This window comes from Mauremys reevesii, linkage group 3 (assembly GCF_016161935.1).
Source record: "Mauremys reevesii isolate NIE-2019 linkage group 3, ASM1616193v1, whole genome shotgun sequence".
Taxonomy (NCBI): Eukaryota; Metazoa; Chordata; order Testudines; family Geoemydidae; genus Mauremys; species Mauremys reevesii.
The window spans coordinates 93,010,255-93,027,939 of record NC_052625.1 but is presented as its reverse complement, the minus strand read 5'-3'; the positions used below and the strand labels follow the sequence as shown (position 1 = coordinate 93,027,939).

The 17,685-nt window shown below is 41.2% G+C and overlaps 1 protein-coding gene and 1 long non-coding RNA gene across 3 annotated transcripts in view; one reads left to right on the top strand and one right to left on the bottom strand.

Moving 5' to 3' along the window:
- SYNJ2 (synaptojanin 2) overlaps window positions 1-17,685 on the top strand; it is an 89,818-nt gene that overhangs the window by 33,659 nt on the left and 38,474 nt on the right. The window contains exons 5-8 of the mRNA XM_039529548.1: window positions 7,065-7,148; window positions 9,497-9,558; window positions 12,353-12,449; window positions 15,813-15,985. Coding sequence (XP_039385482.1) covers window positions 7,065-7,148; window positions 9,497-9,558; window positions 12,353-12,449; window positions 15,813-15,985 — 416 coding nt within the window. The remainder of the gene's footprint in view (window positions 1-7,064; window positions 7,149-9,496; window positions 9,559-12,352; window positions 12,450-15,812; window positions 15,986-17,685) is intronic.
- The window catches only part of LOC120400670, a 35,679-nt gene that overhangs the window by 14,023 nt on the left and 3,971 nt on the right, over window positions 1-17,685 (bottom strand). For both annotated transcript variants that reach the window (XR_005595960.1, XR_005595961.1), the window contains exon 3: window positions 5,494-5,533. This is a non-coding gene — a long non-coding RNA (uncharacterized LOC120400670). The remainder of the gene's footprint in view (window positions 1-5,493; window positions 5,534-17,685) is intronic.

Below are 17,685 nucleotides of genomic sequence, written 5' to 3'. Positions count from 1 at the left end.
TCAAACTTTTCTTCAGGACATGAAGAAGAGCTGCATGTCGTTTGAAAGCTTATCTCTAATATCCTGAGACCAACACAGCTACAACAGCAGTGCAAACAAGGAAAATAAGTCATTTGCTTACTGTGTATGGCTGCGTTTGCTACATTTAAAATAAACAAAAAGCACTGGGCCCTGAAGAACCTGAGACCTCGTATGTCTGCTGAACAGGACCGTCTCTAGGCACCAGCAAACCAAGCACATGCTTGGGGCGGCACAATTCCAGGGACGGCATTCCGAGAGATTTTTTTTCTTTTTCTTTTTGCTTCGGCAGTTGCGCTCTCGGAGGTTTTTTTTTATTGTTGTTGCTTGGGGCGGCAAAAAACCTAGAGCCGGCCCTGCTGCTGAAATGAGCACTTTCGTATTCAGCTGTAGCCTGTCTTTCCCTTTTGGAAAAGGTATAGAAGCTATTCCCAGCCAAAAGAACGACCGTTTTAACCTAGAGCCGGCCCTGCTGCTGAAATGAGCACTTTCGTATTCAGCTGTAGCCTGTCTTTCCCTTTTGGAAAAGGTATAGAAGCTATTCCCAGCCAAAAGAACGACCGTTTTAACCAAATGCAAATTTTAATGTTCGTGAAGAGGGCATGTATATGGGAGATCAGAGATAAATGAGAAGGCCCTAACTTCCAGCATACAAAACATCACCCCTAAACTTGGTCAACAGTTATCAACGTTTTCAGGAGCAAATGTACAAAACTCTGCCCTCAAAGCCTTAGAATCTATTTTTTGAAGAATGGAATTTTGGTGCCTAGTCCATTGGAAAACATTTCTGTTGTGGCGTACAGATTTGTGCACCTGTAGGTGAAATTTACCCCTGGACAGAGGGAACAGAAAAAAAGAGAAAGATGTCACTATGTTCACCTTCTGAAGCAATATATAATCCCCGTAGACCATACCAAGTATAGTATAGTACTTTCTCACCAAAATACGTGGGGAATGCTTTGATCTTCCTATAAAGGAAGGGAAGTTAAATGTTGAGATGGGTAGCCAACCTTTCTTGGGTCAGCCCCAAATTCACAGTGCTACCTCCTAGGTTCAGTTGCTAGTTCTGTATACAGTTACTATTTCTCAGTATGCCAGCCATTTGGGTCCAAGGTTCCTTAGCTTATTTGATTATGCTCTTGCATGCTGGAAATGATTAACACAAAAATATAATGCCCATTGCATCACAGCAAAAATGGGGTTCAGCCCCTGATGGAATGGCAAAATGTTGATAGATTGCTGACAGTTGAATGGGACAGGGGTTCGTCAGGAGCAGTGCAGCCTGATGTACTTCTCTTCCAATTCAGCAAGTAGTCATCTAAGAGTGGGAAGACTAAAGGTTTTTGAGTGATTCGGAAGTGGAAAAGGCAAAGCCAAAGCAGGGAGGAAATGAGTACAGGGTGACTGAATCAATATGGCTCCAGGACTTGGAAGATCAATAGCTATAAGAGTGCTCTGCTGTTTTTTAAAAAGATAAAAGTTCACCTTTCCATTGGTAATAGGTATAATTTTTACCAGGCTAACTGTCCTAAGAAAATAAAGTGGGAGCTAACCATCAAGATACATGAGGTCCAGTTCAAGCTGGCATCCACTTACCGTTAGGAAGTAAAAGCCCTAAATTAAACTCTCTTCTGCTTTCATAGTAGACTACTGACTAATCGGCTATGAGGTAATATCTTGGCCGTCCGTAATTAGAATAACATTTTGTTTCCATTTGCAGCAGCCTGTACAGTGCTGGCATGCTGGCTCTGTGCTTCATGAATAAATATCACCCCAGGATTCTGAAAAGGCAGGACTCTCTCCTCCTTTACAGAGCTTTAATTCTAATATTTTTCTGTTTTAAGAAGAAGAAGAAACAATTAGCCTTCTCTCCAGGCAGCTCTTTTATGCATAGATGGGATTCTTTTGTCTCCCACTGAGTTAGCCTTGTGGCATTTCAGCTCTGCAATGAGTCATTTTTTGTGGGCTCACTTAACTGCTGTGACTCACTGCGCAGAAAAGGAGTGGGGGAGCTAAATATCTCACTTTAGTTTTTTCTTTTCAAAATCAGGCCACCAGTCAATCTTTTAGTTATTTGGTCATTTACTTTATTCACTTTACAAGAAAAATGAAAGCAGTCAGAAAGGCTGACACAGCAGAAGTAGAGGGTATGGGGCATTGTGGAAAAGCCTTCTGAAAGTGTGCACTTGAACTACTGTAGCCAGTATTTTGTAAAAGAAGGGGCACCTTTTCCTACTCACAGTGCCCTAAATAATCTTTTGAGAAGGGTTTGAAATGATGCTTTGTTCCCCAGAAGGGGCCTAAATAACATGTTTTTGCTTTGTTCCCAATGTTTCATATAGCAAGGAAAAAAGTAAGACATCTGTCTGATGGATTTCTACTGAGAACAAAAGTTAACTTCGTCCAACCTTCACCCCTACCCCACCCCATAGTTAGGAGCCTCCACCACATTCCTTTCCTTTCTCCAGATAGTACCGAAGAAGCAAGTATGCTTTCCTTATTTAGTTTATGTGCTTGCCATTGTTAACATTTCAGCTTTCCCCTCCTTCCCTGCATTTGTCCTCCAGGGAACCGTCAGCTCTTGAGCAAACCTCTTTTTTTTCCCCCCAGTATTAAATTCTCGGTGTATGATTTTGGCTGTTTTTAAGCAAAAAGAATTCTCAAAAAGATGAATTAGTGCGTTTTTTTGTTTCCTCCCCCCCCATATGGTAGAACCTCAGAGTTACGAACACGTAGGGAATGGAGGTTGTTTGTAACTCTGAAATGCTCGTAATCCTGAACAAAATATTATTGTTGTTCTTTCAGAAGTTTACAACTGAACATTCACTTAATACAGATTTGAAACTTTACTATGCAGAAGAAAAATGCTGCTTTGCCTGCAAGATGGCAGTTCTGAGACTTCATTGCAAAATTTAGAGAACTGCTTTTTGGAATGGCATGGCATGACTTTGAACTCCCAGTTGTCTAGGAGGAGTTAATGTAGGAGCAATTATCTAGGAGGAAGTGCCCTTTTGAATGGCATGGCATGATCTTGATCCTAATCCACTTGGAGGAATATTAGCCTCCTAGGAGTAGATAGTCTAAGACTGTTCATATGTGCATAGATTCCAAGGCCAGAAAGCCCATTGTGATGATCTAGTTTGACCTCCTGTATAACAAAGGCCATAAATCTTCCCCAAAATAATTCCTAGAGCAGATCTTCTAGAAAAACTTCCAATCTTGATTTAAAAATTGCTAGTGCAGGAGAAACCTCCACAACCCTTGGTCAGTTGTTCCAGTGCTTAATTAATCTCACTATTTAAAAATTATGCCTTATTTCCAGTCTGCATTTGCCAGCTTCAGCTTCCAGCCACCTCAGTCCCTGGAAAAATCATGGAGCAGGTCCTCAAGGAATCAATTCTGATGCACTTAGAGGAGAGGAAAGTGATTCGCAACAGTCAGCATGGATTCACCAAGGACAAGTCATGCCTGACTAACCTAATTGCCTTCTATGATGAGAAAACTGGCTCTATGGATCAGGGGAAAACAGTGGACATGTTATTCCTTGACTTTAGCAAAGCTTTTGATACAGTCTCCCACAGTATTCTTGCCGGCAAGTTAAAGTAGTATGGGCTGGACGAATGGACTATAAGGTGGATAGAAAGCTGGCTAGATTGTCAGGCTCAACGGGTAGTGATCAATGGCTCCATGTCTAGTTGGCAGCCGGTATCAAGCAGAGTGCCCCAAGGGTCGGTCCTGGGGCCGGTTTTGTTCAATATCTTCATTAATGATCTGGAGGATGGCGTGAACTGCACTCTGAGCAAGTTTGCAGATGACACTAAACGGGGAGGAGTGGGAGATATGCTGGAGGGTAGGGATAGGATACAGAGGGACCTTGACAAATTAGAGGATTGGTCCAAAAGACACCTGATGAGGTTCAACAAGGACAAGTGCAGAGTCCTGCACTTAGGGTAGAACAATCCCATGCACTGTTACAGACTAGGGACCGAGTGGCTAGGCAGCAGTTCTGCAGAAAAGGACCTAGGGGTTACAGTGGACGAGAAGCTGGATATGAGTCAACAGTGTGCCCTTGTTGCCAAGAAGGCTAACAGCATTTTGGGCTGTATAAGTAGGGGCATTGCCAGCAGATCGAGGGACGTCATCATTCCCCTCTATTCGGTATTGGTGAGGCCTCATCTGGAGTACTGTGTCCAGTTTTGGGCCCCACACTGCAAGAAGGATGTGGAAAAATTGGAAAGAGTCCAGCAGAGGGCAACAAAAATGATTAGGGGGCTGGAGAACATGACTGATGAGGATAGGCTGAGGGAACTGGGATTGTTTAGTCTGCGGAAGAGAAGAATGAGGGGGGATTTGATAGCTGCTTTCAACTACCTGAAAGGGGGTTCCAAAGAGGATGGATCTAGACTGTTCTCAGTGGTACCAGGAGTAATGGTCTCAAGTTGCAGTGGGGGAGGTTTAGGTTGGATATTAGGAAAAACTTTTTCACTAGGAGGGTGGTGAAGCACTGGAATGGGTTACCTAGGGAGGTGGTGGAATCTCCTTCCTTAGAGGTTTTTAAGGTCAGGCTTGGCGAAGCCTTGGCTGGGATGATTTAGTTGGGGATTGGTCCTGCTTTGAGCAGGGGGTTGGACTAGATGACCTCCTGAGGTCCCTTCCAACCCTGATATTCTATGATTCTATGATTGTGATATACCTTTCTCTGAAGAGCCCCTTATCAAATATTTGTTCCCATGTAGATACGTATACATTGTAATCAAGTCACCCCTTAACCTTCCCTTTGCTAAACTAAATAGATTGAGCTTATTTAGTCTGTCATTATAAGACATGCTATCTAACCCTTTAATCATTCTTGTGGCTCTTCTCTGTACCCTCTCCAATTTATCAACATCCTTTCTGAATTGTGGGCACCAGAACTGGACACAGTATTCCAGCAGGGGGTGACCAATGCCAAATACGGAAGCAAAATCTCCTACTCAAGATTCTCTTGTTGACGCATTCAAGGACTACGCTAGCCCTTTTGCCTAGTGTTGCACTAGGAACTTATGCACAGCTGCTTATCCACCACAATCCACAGAATTCTACAGTATATGTGATACTGGATGTATATGATCTCCTTCTATAAGAGCTTTGTCTGTCTATGACATGATGTAGCTTTAACATTTCATTTCAAGTTATGCCGATAATTGACTCATCCCATTTGTCAGCAAGTGACTGTTCTTAAAATCATAAATGAGTCAAGATCCGACTCCAGAATTTCTTACAGATTGTAGGCCAGATTCTGAGCTGGTGTGAGTCAGCATAGCTCCGCCAATGTCAATGAAGCGACCTCAGTTTACACCAGCTGAGAATCAGGCCTGCTGTGTCTGACTTTATTTTTTACAGATGATTTGAAGGTTAGAGGTCATTGACTCCTTTGATTTTTATGACTGGCCTGCTCAGTGAGGGAAAGAAAGAGGCGAGGACGGGGTTGGTTACTTCTCATGTTGCAGTCCCGCCACATTACACCAAGTAGTTCCTAGGGCAGAAACAGAAGGAGAACAGCATCAATCTTAGGTCTCTATAGAGCACCTGTCACCATGGTAACTAAGCATTGCACACAATTAAGAGCATTGATTGAAAAACTGTTTTGGACAGGTTTGTTTTACATCATGATCTGAACTCCATCAGGCTAAGCTTGGTTCTAACACTAACGCCTTCTCTGTCCTTGATGAACTCACTTAACCTCTCTCTCAGCAAAATGGGGACAATAATAGACATGTACTTACCTTCCAAAAGTGTTGTGAGGGTTAATGTTTGTCAGTGATGTGTGTAAAAATAATATTCTCACCTGCAAATCTCAAAGCAATTTACAAAAGAGGTAATTTTACAGATGAGGAAGATGGGGCACAGAGGCTTAAGTGATTTTCTCATGGTCACCCAGCAGGCCAGGGCAGAGCCAGGAATAGAACCCCATTAAAGCCATGTAGTAACTGGTTTCCCATTGCCTAAACATCTTTCTTATGCAGCCTCTTTCTCAGCACCTGCTGTTCATCCCATTTTGCAACTACTGCCCAGCTGCTAGTTGATACGCTAAATGATACAGTGTGACTAAAAAAGAAGGCACCTGGATGAGCTGACTGATACCATTCATCTGCTGGGCTTTGGAAGGCTCATTGTGATATACAAGAAAACTGAGACTTGTATTCTATATCGCAAATGGAAAAGGGCCAGGAGTCCATTGCTAAGTATAGGCCAGGGCAGTGAAATTAGCTTTACACTGTTGCTGTCTGGTAATACTATGTCTGAACATATATCCTTTTAGACTAGGCTCATTTAAAATATAATACTTTTGGAGGTAGGGTTAGAGGGGAGGATGGGGTACATCCTTTGTGCTTCTAATGTGTTAGCTTTGCTGCAAGATTAGTTTACTAGCATTGTTAACAGAGATAAATACAAAGGGTGGGAGAGAGTGCTGGCAAGGGAGAAAAGAGGACTGGAAAGATTTTACTATAAACATCCTGGATAAGAAATAGTACACCTAATCTTATTCCCCACATCTCAAAATAGGAGCGGCAAAGCTGAAGGTTTCACACATAAGACACTGACAAGACAAAACGTGTGGTCAAAGAAAATATTTACTAGAGCAGCAGATAAGCTTATCCAACACCTGGCATTAACCATCACTGGTCACATGGAACGATGACATCTCCATAGTTAAAATTCCATGAAAGAGAAAGTGGCCTGTCTCAGTCTGTCCACCAGCGTAGCTAGTGCATCTTCAGTGTGAGGGAAATCTCTGTCGTACAAGCATCTGTGCCTTAAATTCTCTTTTATTACCAGTGAGTAACAAATTAAATCTAGTGAGTTGGCATGAAAGCAAACGAGGCATGATTTTGTTTCCATTTCTGTGAGGTCAGGAATACTGACAGAGCCATATCAAGATAAACTAAATTCTACCATTCGCCTTTTCTTCAGCATTTATATCTTAACTTGTGTGGTCTGATTGAGGAGTGACCGAACAGTACTTTTCACTGAAGAGTCTCTTTCCCTTTATGTTATTGCTGCAGACAATTTATTTGGACGATGACATCTCTTCCTTTGTTCAGATCAGAGGCTCCGTTCCACTGTTTTGGGAGCAACCAGGGCTTCAGGTAACTATTATGAAAAATCAAGTGGCCTATCACTAATGCTACTAAAAGTTGCATAGGATTTGTTTATTAATGGTATTCATTCACTAGGAGACTTGCCCTGTGAAGTACTGAACTCTTTTGACTCTGCTTCTATTTGTGGGAAAGTTAGGCTGTTTTTAAAAGGACTAGGCAAATAGCTATCCAGTGATTAGTTTTTGAAGATTAATATTTTAAGTGCTCAGATAACGCCAAAGAAGAGTTAATAATTTATTTACATGGATGTTTCTTTATAATGTTTTTTACTTCACCCAGAATAACCTTTCCATCTGAAATGCCAGTTTGGCATGGTGTCTTAGCCCTCCATAGTATAGGTGGGGGCTCCAGTGCAGGAGCTCTGTGATTTTAGAATAAATATAATTGGTATATGGGTGTATTTGATAGATTTCATAGATGCTAAGGCCAGAAGGGACCATGAGGATCATCTAGTCTAACCTCCTGTATGCCACAGGCCAGAGAATTTTACCAAGTGTTTCCTGCATCAACTCCAATAACTTATATAACAATTTGAAAGTTAAAATGTGTTTGTTTATGATTATTTGTATTATTGTAGCACCTGGGAACCCCAGTCCTGAATCTTCACCCCCACTGTGCTAGGTGCTGCACACAGAACAAAATGACAGTCCCTGCCCCGAAGAGCTTGCCGTCTCAGACAAGAGATAGATACAGAAAGACCGATGGGGGAGTGCAAGGAAACAATGAGACCATACTAATCAGCGTGACAGGCAGTGGTCTCAGCAGCTTAACAGTTGTGCACAGTTAGATACTATACACACTTCCCCATAATCTTCAAAATCTCATTTCCAAAATTCTCTTGTTTAGAGTAGCTATGTCATCCAGCATGGAGCGTCAGTATTGTACAGGAGATTAATGCCATCTAAATACAATGCAGAATTAAAACAAACACACAAAACACCTCCCTACAAATGACATTGAAACCCTTATTGACGTTTTGGGCCAGAACCTACCTACAGTCATCATGCCAAATGCACACCGACCACACTGAGCTTGGCCATAGAATGTAGCTGTACAAGTCTAATCATATAACACATTTTCCACATGGGCTGCTTCCTCAAGCAATTATTGTGTTTTTAAACTCATTTCCACCCAACCATTTATACGGGCCACACTTTCAATGAGATGTCATTGAATAGCTCAAGCAAGAGGCAGCCTGGTATTTTCACATTGTCAGAATAGAAGGAAAAAAATAATTTGTTTGTATGTAGGTACACACGCAGATATATAAATGTGTTTGTACATATACTGTATTCTGCACAATGTAATGGCTTTGAAATAAGAATAAGCTTTCATTTTAATATTCTATAATAATAAATGTCTTTGAGATTGATTTAAATGCCTCAGGTTTGCCTTGGATATGAATTATGACAGTCCTATATTGCTTTGTATATTCTAAAGCCTGAAGATTATCCCTGAATTTAGTGCTTATGGCCTTTTTTAATTGGACAGAATGTTTTCCTCTAAGAAGGAAATGGCACACATTTGTGCTTATTCAGAGCTAGATTGTGCAACCTTTACTCGCATTCATTAGCACTTACTCACCGGAGCACTCATTCACTCCTTGTGTACATGTGCTGGCACCAAAGTGAGGAAGGGTTGCACAGTCTAGCCCTTACATAGAAAGAAATACAGATTAAATGCTGACAAACAGGAAACCAAACAAGATTTTTGAAAATTCTGAGTGGGTCTTTTAGAGGATTCAGATATTCATTGAGAAAAAAATATAATGTATTCAGCTGCACTGAATAGAAATACCAATACTTATAAAAAATTTGAACCTACTGCTATTAACGTCAGTGTTAAAACTCCCAGTGACTTAAGTGATACAAGATTTAGTCCATAATCCTTTATATTTAGAAAGCACTGTGCATGTATTATCCAATTAATCTGAAAAACAAAAGCTCGAACTAGTCAAGCCACGGTCTCTCCATAGAATTGGCAGATATGCAGGGCTTCCTGATTACTTACAGGGGCAAGGAGGCTTGGGCACAGAGCTGTGGTGCAGTGAAAGGTTTCTGCTAGAGTATTGGCCAGGATAGAGAATTTGCTTGGCCATAAATAAGGGCGTAGATATTCCATTAACAAATGTTAATTATCATTGTAATTTTAAATGTTGTTTTCTAATAAAAGCCATAACTAAGCCTTTTGTTGTAAGGGTGTGTGTAATCTGTTTGGGATGTCTGGGTGCTAATAGACATTTTCTTTGAGGGAAATAGACATCTAGTGATTCAGGATTTCAGCAGCTTTATGAAGAGAATTACTTCATAATATTTCTTCTACTTTTTTTTTTTTAGGTTGGTTCCCATCATCTGAGACTTAACAGAGGCCTGGAAGCGAATGCCCCTGCTTTTGACAGGTAGGCTTCATTAGACTCTGTTAGTAACACATCAGCTGAGCATGTAACCATGATTCCACAGCTGTACTCCGTCGCAGTGAACCAGAGCTGTTAGAGGAGGAAAGCACTTATTAGATCATCTAGCCCATCGCCCTGGCTCTTGCACGATTATTCCCTACAGTGTATGGTTTTAGTGCTTTGTCCTTTCTAGTTTTGGTGGAAATTGAATCAAGATAATCTCAGCCTATTTCTGAAGGAGTTAAGAAATTCTGAATACTGTGTGAAAAATGCCATGTAACCATTTGAGAGTCAAAAATGATAAATTTACATTTGGAAATAACCTCTCCGTGCCCTTTCTTCCTCTTTTCTCCCAACCAAATAGAAGCTAAATGCAAACCCCTTTGCATTCTGAGTTTATTTTTCTCCCTGTTTTTCTATCACTGGAGCTTGTTGTGGTAGTCTACTCTGGGAAGTCTCTGCCTTCCCACTTTCCCCGAACTGCCTTCACATTGGAGGGTTTCACTCAGCAGAGGGGGAACCCACATAAGATAATGATGAGGATGCATAATTCCCACGAGGTTGAGGGGAAACTGTGCTGCAGATCGTGACCCCACTACCCCATCTGACCCCAACCCCAGAGCAACCACGGAGAATATGTGAACACTGCAGCATGGCATGAGCCTCCCAACCCAGGTAGAAGACTCGTGCTAGTGGGGCTCAAGCAGTATGCTAAAAATAGCAGTGTGGATGTTGTAGCTTAAGCAGAAACTCAGGCTAACAACCTGAGCCCAGGCCCAAGGGATCAGGTGGGCTTGAGAGCCTGAGCTGCCGTCCGAGCCGCACTGTCCCCACTGCGGTTTTTAGCGCAGTAGCGCAAGTCTGTCTACTTGGGCTGGGAGGCTCACTCCTGGCTACAGTGTAGACATACCCCTGAGTGGTTTCCTCATGGTAGAGTGAAGTGGGAGAATGGCTTGGATCTAGTCCCTCTCTTGTGTACATCACAGCCAAGTTGCCAGATCAGAATTGTACGAGACAGTCCAGCCCAAACTAAATTTTTAAAGGATTGTGTTAAGAGCGTTTCTGGTAAGGAGCAATTGAACATTCATACAGAAAAATTCACTGAAGCTTGTAAAGTCACTGCAACCTTTTCATGTGTTTTGGCATGGCCACAGTCTGTTAATTTTTCACAGCTCATACCTTGACATCTTGAAAAGACATTGGGAGAAGTGAATGCAAATTTCCTGTTTTAGCATCTGTTCCTGATAAATCCCAATACAGGGCTCACATGAAAGGTTTTGGATGCTCCTTTTTATTTGTTTGTTTTTAAAACATCCTACTTCCTTTTTTTTTTAAGTCAACATTAGGGCACTTTGGTGTAAATATCAGGTTCATAGCAGGGACACTTTGATGCCCTTTATCACAAATTTGAAGGGGAAAAAATGAAGTCACATTCTTAGTCCATAAATAGGCTCCGATACTGCAATTGGAACTGTGCTGAGACCCACTGAATTCAAAGAGGCTGTCTGTGTGGAGCAAGGTTCTGCCTGCACAGACCCAAGTGCAGGATCGGGGTTGTAAGATAGCATCAGGGTGATATATCCTTGGCTGCTTTTCTTGCAGGAAAGGCTGCCAATTTTTTTTGCCTTTTACAGAGCACATTATTTCTTGTTAATGGGGCTCACAAATGCAGCCTAAGACTTGTACTTGCCAGTTACAGAGACAATAATCTTTTAACAACAGTATCACCAGGCTATGCAAACACTGGCAACACAAGCAAACTTTTCATTAGTGCTGTGTTAGCTTACGTTTAATACCTCACCTTTGCTTGCATAACTCCTATAATAAACACATAAACATACACCCAACCATATACACACGTGTTGAAGGGAAAATTTATACCCATGTATCTACCTAAAATCTGACTCTTAGCCACCAACCTGCCTGCTAAAAACATACAAGTGGACTATGAATAGTTTTACAAACCTTAATTATGTAGCAGCTCAGAAATATTTGATCAGTGTGGCTGATGACATTTATCTGGCAATGACTCATTTGCTGACTTTGGGTCTGGAATCCCAGACCATAGCTGACTCTGTAAGGGCTTGTCTACACTTAACGGGAGATCGACTAGTGGCGATCGATGCATCAACGGTCAATTTAGTGGGTCTAGACCTGCTAAATCAACCGCAGATTGCTCTCCCTTCGACTCCTGATCGAGAAGAGTAGCAGGAGTTGACGGGAGAGTGTCTCATGTCGACATCGCGTAGTGTGGACCTCGCAGTAAGTAGATCTAAGCTACGTCAATTTGAGTTACGCTATTCATGTAACTCAAATTGTGTAGCTTGGATCAAATTTCCCCTGTAGTGTAGACAAGGCCTGAGGGGTTCAGTCCTGCAAGATGCTGAGCGATTCCTGGAGCTGCTTAGTGCTCTCAACTCCCATTGGCTTTGCTCAGTCCCTTGCAGTTACAGGGCCATAAAAAGGCCGCATACATAGGACTGTATGAAAACTAACAATGTCATTGATAATCTAAGCCCTGTATCCTTGTTCTACCTCTCCAGTCTTTACACTCAATACAAGTAAAGTATCATTCCAGTTATTAATTCCACAGTTACTGTGATGACAGAAAATGGAGGCCCTATAAAGCAGTTCTTTACTGTAAAAGCTGACTAAAAGGAAACTAAGATATATTTCTAGAGCTATTGCTGTTGAAAACTTCAAGCAGCCAGAGACCTCTTCTGCAAGTGTTTTGGGATGGGTGGCTGGTATGTGATATTTATTAAAACAGATTGTACTGCTGCTGCTACTGTTGCAGGCATATGATGCTTCTGAAAGAGCAATATGGAAAACAAGTGATCGTTAACCTGTTGAGAAGCAGAGGAGGAGAGGAGGTACTCAACAGAGCTTTCAAGGTAAAAACAACAACAGCTTTTGTTAAATTGCTGAGCATCAGAGTCCTGCTTCTTCAAGAGGGAAAATCTCTTGAGATCAGCGTCAGGGCACCTGATCTGTAGAAGTTAGGCAGTTCAATTTCTTGGACTATCTTGCATCTTTCTCTTTGTGTGTAATATTTCCTGAATGGAATATCAGGCTGTTTTCTTCCTTACTTCCTCAAATTGTATTCACTTTTTCTTTAACTAGCCTCTCAAAAGAATTAGGGTAAATATTCAAAAGCACCAAAATCCCACTTCAAAAGTGATGTAGTCACTTAGGGCCTGATTTTTAATGGTATTTAGGCACTTAAAATTGCAGCAAAACAACTAGCAGGGTTAGTACATCTTAAGTCTCAGAGTTCCCTCATATGTGCTCTCAGTTTCCCTATCTGTAAAATGGAAATAATGATTCTTTTACTCCCCTTTTATAAAGTACTTTGAGATCTATAATTAAGAGCTGAATATAGCTACTCTAAAATTACAGTCTTCTCGCAAATGTCAAGATAGAACTACAGGAATCTAAAACTGACATCCCTGGTGAATTCTTATACTGATTATTTTAGGTAATGCATATGCAGTATCCACATTCTTGAAGATATTATCCTCACCATTTATAGAATCATAGAACTGCAAGGGACCTCAAGAGTTCATCTAGTCCAGTCCCCTGCACTCATGGCAGGACTAAGTATTATCTAAGTACAGTGGAGTCGCATCTTACGCAGAGGTTAGGTTCTAAAGTCAGCGCATAAGACGAAAATCACTTATAGTCAAAATTACCTTTGAAAATCCCTTAAATCACCCACAAAGTACAGTATACTCAGAGGTGAAAGTAAGCCGGACCGGACCGGCTTCCCCAGGCTGGCGATTTAAAAGGCCCGAGGCTCCCTGCAGTGGCTGGAGCCCTGGGCCCTTTAAATCGCCTCCAGAGCCCTGCTGCCAGAGCCCTGGGGTAGCGGCTGCAGGGCTCCGGCAGTGATTTAAAGGGCCAGGGGCTCCGGTCGCTGCAAGGAGCCCCGGGCTCTTTAAAGCGCCGCCCGAGCCCAGCAGCCAGAGCCCCAAGGTAGCGGCAGCAGGACTCGGCCAATGCTTTAAAGGGCCGGGGCTCCCAGCAGCGGCAGAAGCCCTGGGCCCTGTAAAGCACCGCCGGAGCCCTGCAGCCACTACCCCAGGGCTCTGGCAGCGGGGCTCGGGAGGTGATTTAAAGGGCCTGGGGCTCCAGCCCCTGCAGGGGGAGCCCCAGGCCCTTTAAATCGCCAGCCTGGGGAAGCCAGTCCGGGCCAGCACGGCTTACTTTCACCTCTGACAATATCTTTAAACAGTAGAATCACACTCAGCGTGGCAAAATGCTCACACTATGCGAGGCATGCGGGAACTGAGACAGACTGCGGGAACAGCAGATTCACGTCTCCCATCTCACGCTCACTCTGGGGCATATGCTCATTGAGTGGAGTGGTGGGTGGAATCGTTGAGTTTTTTCCCCCACCCTTTTTTTTTTTTGCCGAGCGCGTATAGTTGAATTCGCGTAAGTTAAATGCGCGTATGATGCGACTCCACTGTATTATCTTATTAACAGTTTATGGGTGAAAAAATAATGTCTTCTGCATTTTATACGAGATTCTGTCTTTCTCTAGACAAGTTCTTTTCAGTTGTCTACATTGTTTGTTATAATCATAGAACAAAAAATTGGTTACTAAATCAGAATTTAGGGCATCTGTCGTATAAAGATTGTGTGCATTTGTTCATTTGTTTTAAATAAAGACCTGGCTTGATTTCCATTTTTTTAACTGTATGCCAGACTAACAGAATTGTAAGTGAATTATTGTGAAAGTGAAAGGAACTGCTTTGACAGCACCGGACACTGAAATTCTGTATTTATCCAAAACAGAGATCCCTTGGGGATTTTCATTATATTTTGTTTCTTCATAAATAAATGATTAGAAGGGATGTGTTGTCAGTATTTAACTTGGTGCATTTCAAAATACTCTAATTAAAAATTATGGGCAGTATTAGTAATGGGACCCTCATTCTCCTTTTGTCATAAGCTTATCTCCTTGCTTCTCTATCTTCCCTTATCCACTTTAATTTCCCATGTTCCTTCCTTCCCTTCCCTTTCATTTCTTCCTTCAGTCTTAAAGTTTTATTTAAATCAGTTTAAAATATGTTCATTGCACTTGCTGCTAGATTCCTATGATTGGAGTAGGATGGTCACCAATATCATTAGCATATGCAGAAAAATCTTTTTTTTCTTTTCTGTTTGTTTTTTAATTCAGTACCATGCCTCTGAATTTCCACCGTTACCTGGTAGTAGAAGATGAAATTCAGTATTGTTCCTGGTGATGCTGTTCATTTTGCAAGCATTTCTTAACTACTATAACAGACTGCAATTATGTTTGTACTAAGAACAAAGCTACAGTGTAGGGGGTGCAATACTTTTGACAATGATTTGCACTGATGTAGTAGTGAGATATCATTCCCAAGAATATTACCAGTGCAGTCAAATGTAAATGTAAACTGAAATGTGGACAGTTACTAGAGAAAGAGATGTGTGTCTGACTCTGATAACAATACAGTGAAATACATCTCTTCACTAAACTACGTACAATACCTTTGTCTTTGTCTATGCAGGGAAGTTTTACTGGTTATACTGATATAGATATAGCCCTGTGGAGACATTCTTAGCAGAGTGGTTTTTTGTTTTTTTCAGTTTAGCTTAAATCTCTTCTCAAGCAACATAAGCTAAATGGAAAAAAGGCACTCATAAACTGGAATAAGAGTGTCCATGCTGGGGATAGACAAGGCCATAAATATTCAGAGTTAAAGCTGTTCTCACTAGTTTATGGGTTTGCGATAGAATGCTGAATAGTGCATGATATGTGTTAATAAAATATAAGATGATTGTACATACATCACATGCAGCCCTATGAAGAATGAGGAAAGTGTCATGCTTTATCTTCATCACTAACATTATTTCATTGTGTGCTTTTGGTTTATAACTTCTTAATTTTTTTCGCTCTAAAAGCTAGACTGTTGAAGCCATATGGGTACTTATGTGCACAGTTGCTTGTGTTACACACTCATAACCAGCTTATATTTATATTTTACAGCTACAACTTAGGTTCCCAGATAGGAAAATTTGGCCCTAACAGTCCAATTTACTCTTGGAAAGAAAAAAAACAAGGAACTTGTATTAGAAAAGCGTACAACAAAATAACCTATTTTCCTCTAGACTTCTCTACATTAAAGCCATGATTTAAGTTTATCAACTGTATAAAGCATGCGGGTATTGATACCTGGGCTGTAGAAGTAAGTAGAATTCACTTTCCTTCTTCCCTTTTCAAACAGAAATTGCTGTGGGCCTCTTCCCATGCTGCAGACACACCCATGATTAATTTTGACTACCATCAGTTTGCAAAAGGTGGAAAAATAGAGAAGCTGGAGAATTTGTTGAGGCCTCAGCTAAAGTTGCACTGGGATGAATTTGGTATCTTCACAAAGGGGAAGAATGTACCTGCACGGTGAGTGTCCCTGCCCCTTTATCACTTTCCATACACAAATCATGCCATCTACTGAACCGAGTTCATCACTTTGTTTGGAGACTGCTGTAGCTTTCTGTGTTATTTATGTTTTAAAAACATGTTGGTTCAAAGTTTCAAGTAGCCTCCATTTGTACACATGGGCTTTGTGCAAACATTTTTCTGTGTCCAGAAAACAGAGGTCATTTGAAAATTTAGATCCCATCCATTTTATTTTACTACTTGTAGTTCTGATTCACAAATTCAATTAACTTTGTGGGACTCTCTCCCTTGGAATCATTTTAATTAGGTGACACAATACCAGATCCATGTCAGGTTTGTTTTGCCTCATAGAGTATAAATGTCCTGTTCACAGACTTAGTTTAGCTTTTATAAAACTTGTTGAGCTACTTCGGTAAAAAGGGTCCACCTTGCCACTATCGGTCCAACTATAAGAAGCATTTGTAGCAAGTGATGCTGAAAATATTTGTATTGGCTGTCCTGGTAGATTTTGTTGATGGAAGTGCCTGTTGTGTACAAGAGGATCTGGGCGTTAGCTGATAAATAACATTTAGCTTCCCATAAATAACCACTATAATTTTAGGAGGAAGGAGAAAGAAACTGTTTTGATAGTACTTGAAAAGAGCAGATATTTCATTGCTTGTTTAAATTCTTGATTGGGACATTTTTTTGTGACCACTAACAACATTTATAGTTATGCAAGATAACAAGTGTAATCAAATATGCTTCAGGGTGGAACCTGATTTCCTGGGTTCAGGAAGGAATCCTTCCCTTTCTCTCACAGTTACAGCACTGTACCAGTCTCTGGGTGGTGTATAAATTTTTTTTTTATTTTTATTTTATATATATATATATATATAAATAAATAAATACTGGACACTGATGTATGATAATGGACTACATGGACCAATGAGTCCATCATATAGAATCATAGAAACCCTAAATTCTGGGGCAGGACCAAGTAAACCTAGACCATCCCAGACAGGTGTTAGTCCAACCTGTTCTTAAAAACCTCCAAAGGTGGGGATACCAAAACCTCCCTTAGAGGCCTTTTGCAGAACTTAACAATCCTTATAGTTAGAAAGTTTTCCTAATATGTAACCTAAACCTCCCTTGCTGCAGATTTAGCCCATTACTTCTTGTCCTACATTCAGTGGACATGGAGAACAGTTGATCACTAGCCTCTTTATAACAGCCCTTAACGTATTTGACGACTGTTATCAGGTCCCCTCTCAGTATTCTTTGCTCAAAAGTAAACATGCCGGTTTTTTACCTTTTCCTCATAGGTCAGGTTTCCAAACCTTTTATCATTTTTGTTGGTCTTCTCTGGACTCTCTCCAGTTTGTGCACATCTTTCCTAAACTAGAACTGGACACAATACCCCAGCCGAGCCCCCACCAGTGCTGAGTAGAACGAGACAGTTACCTCCCTACAGCACTCCTCTTTATACACCCCAGAATAACATTTGCCTTTTTCACAACAGTATCACATTTCTGACTCTCATTCAATTTGTGATCCCCTATAACCCCCAGATCCTTTTCAGTAGTACTGCCACATAGCCAGTTATTCTCCATTTTGTAAGTTGTACGTTTGATTTTTTCCTTCCTAAGTGAACTACTTTGAACTTGTCTTTATTTAATTTAATCTTGCCGAATTCAGACCAATTCTCTAATTTGTCCAGG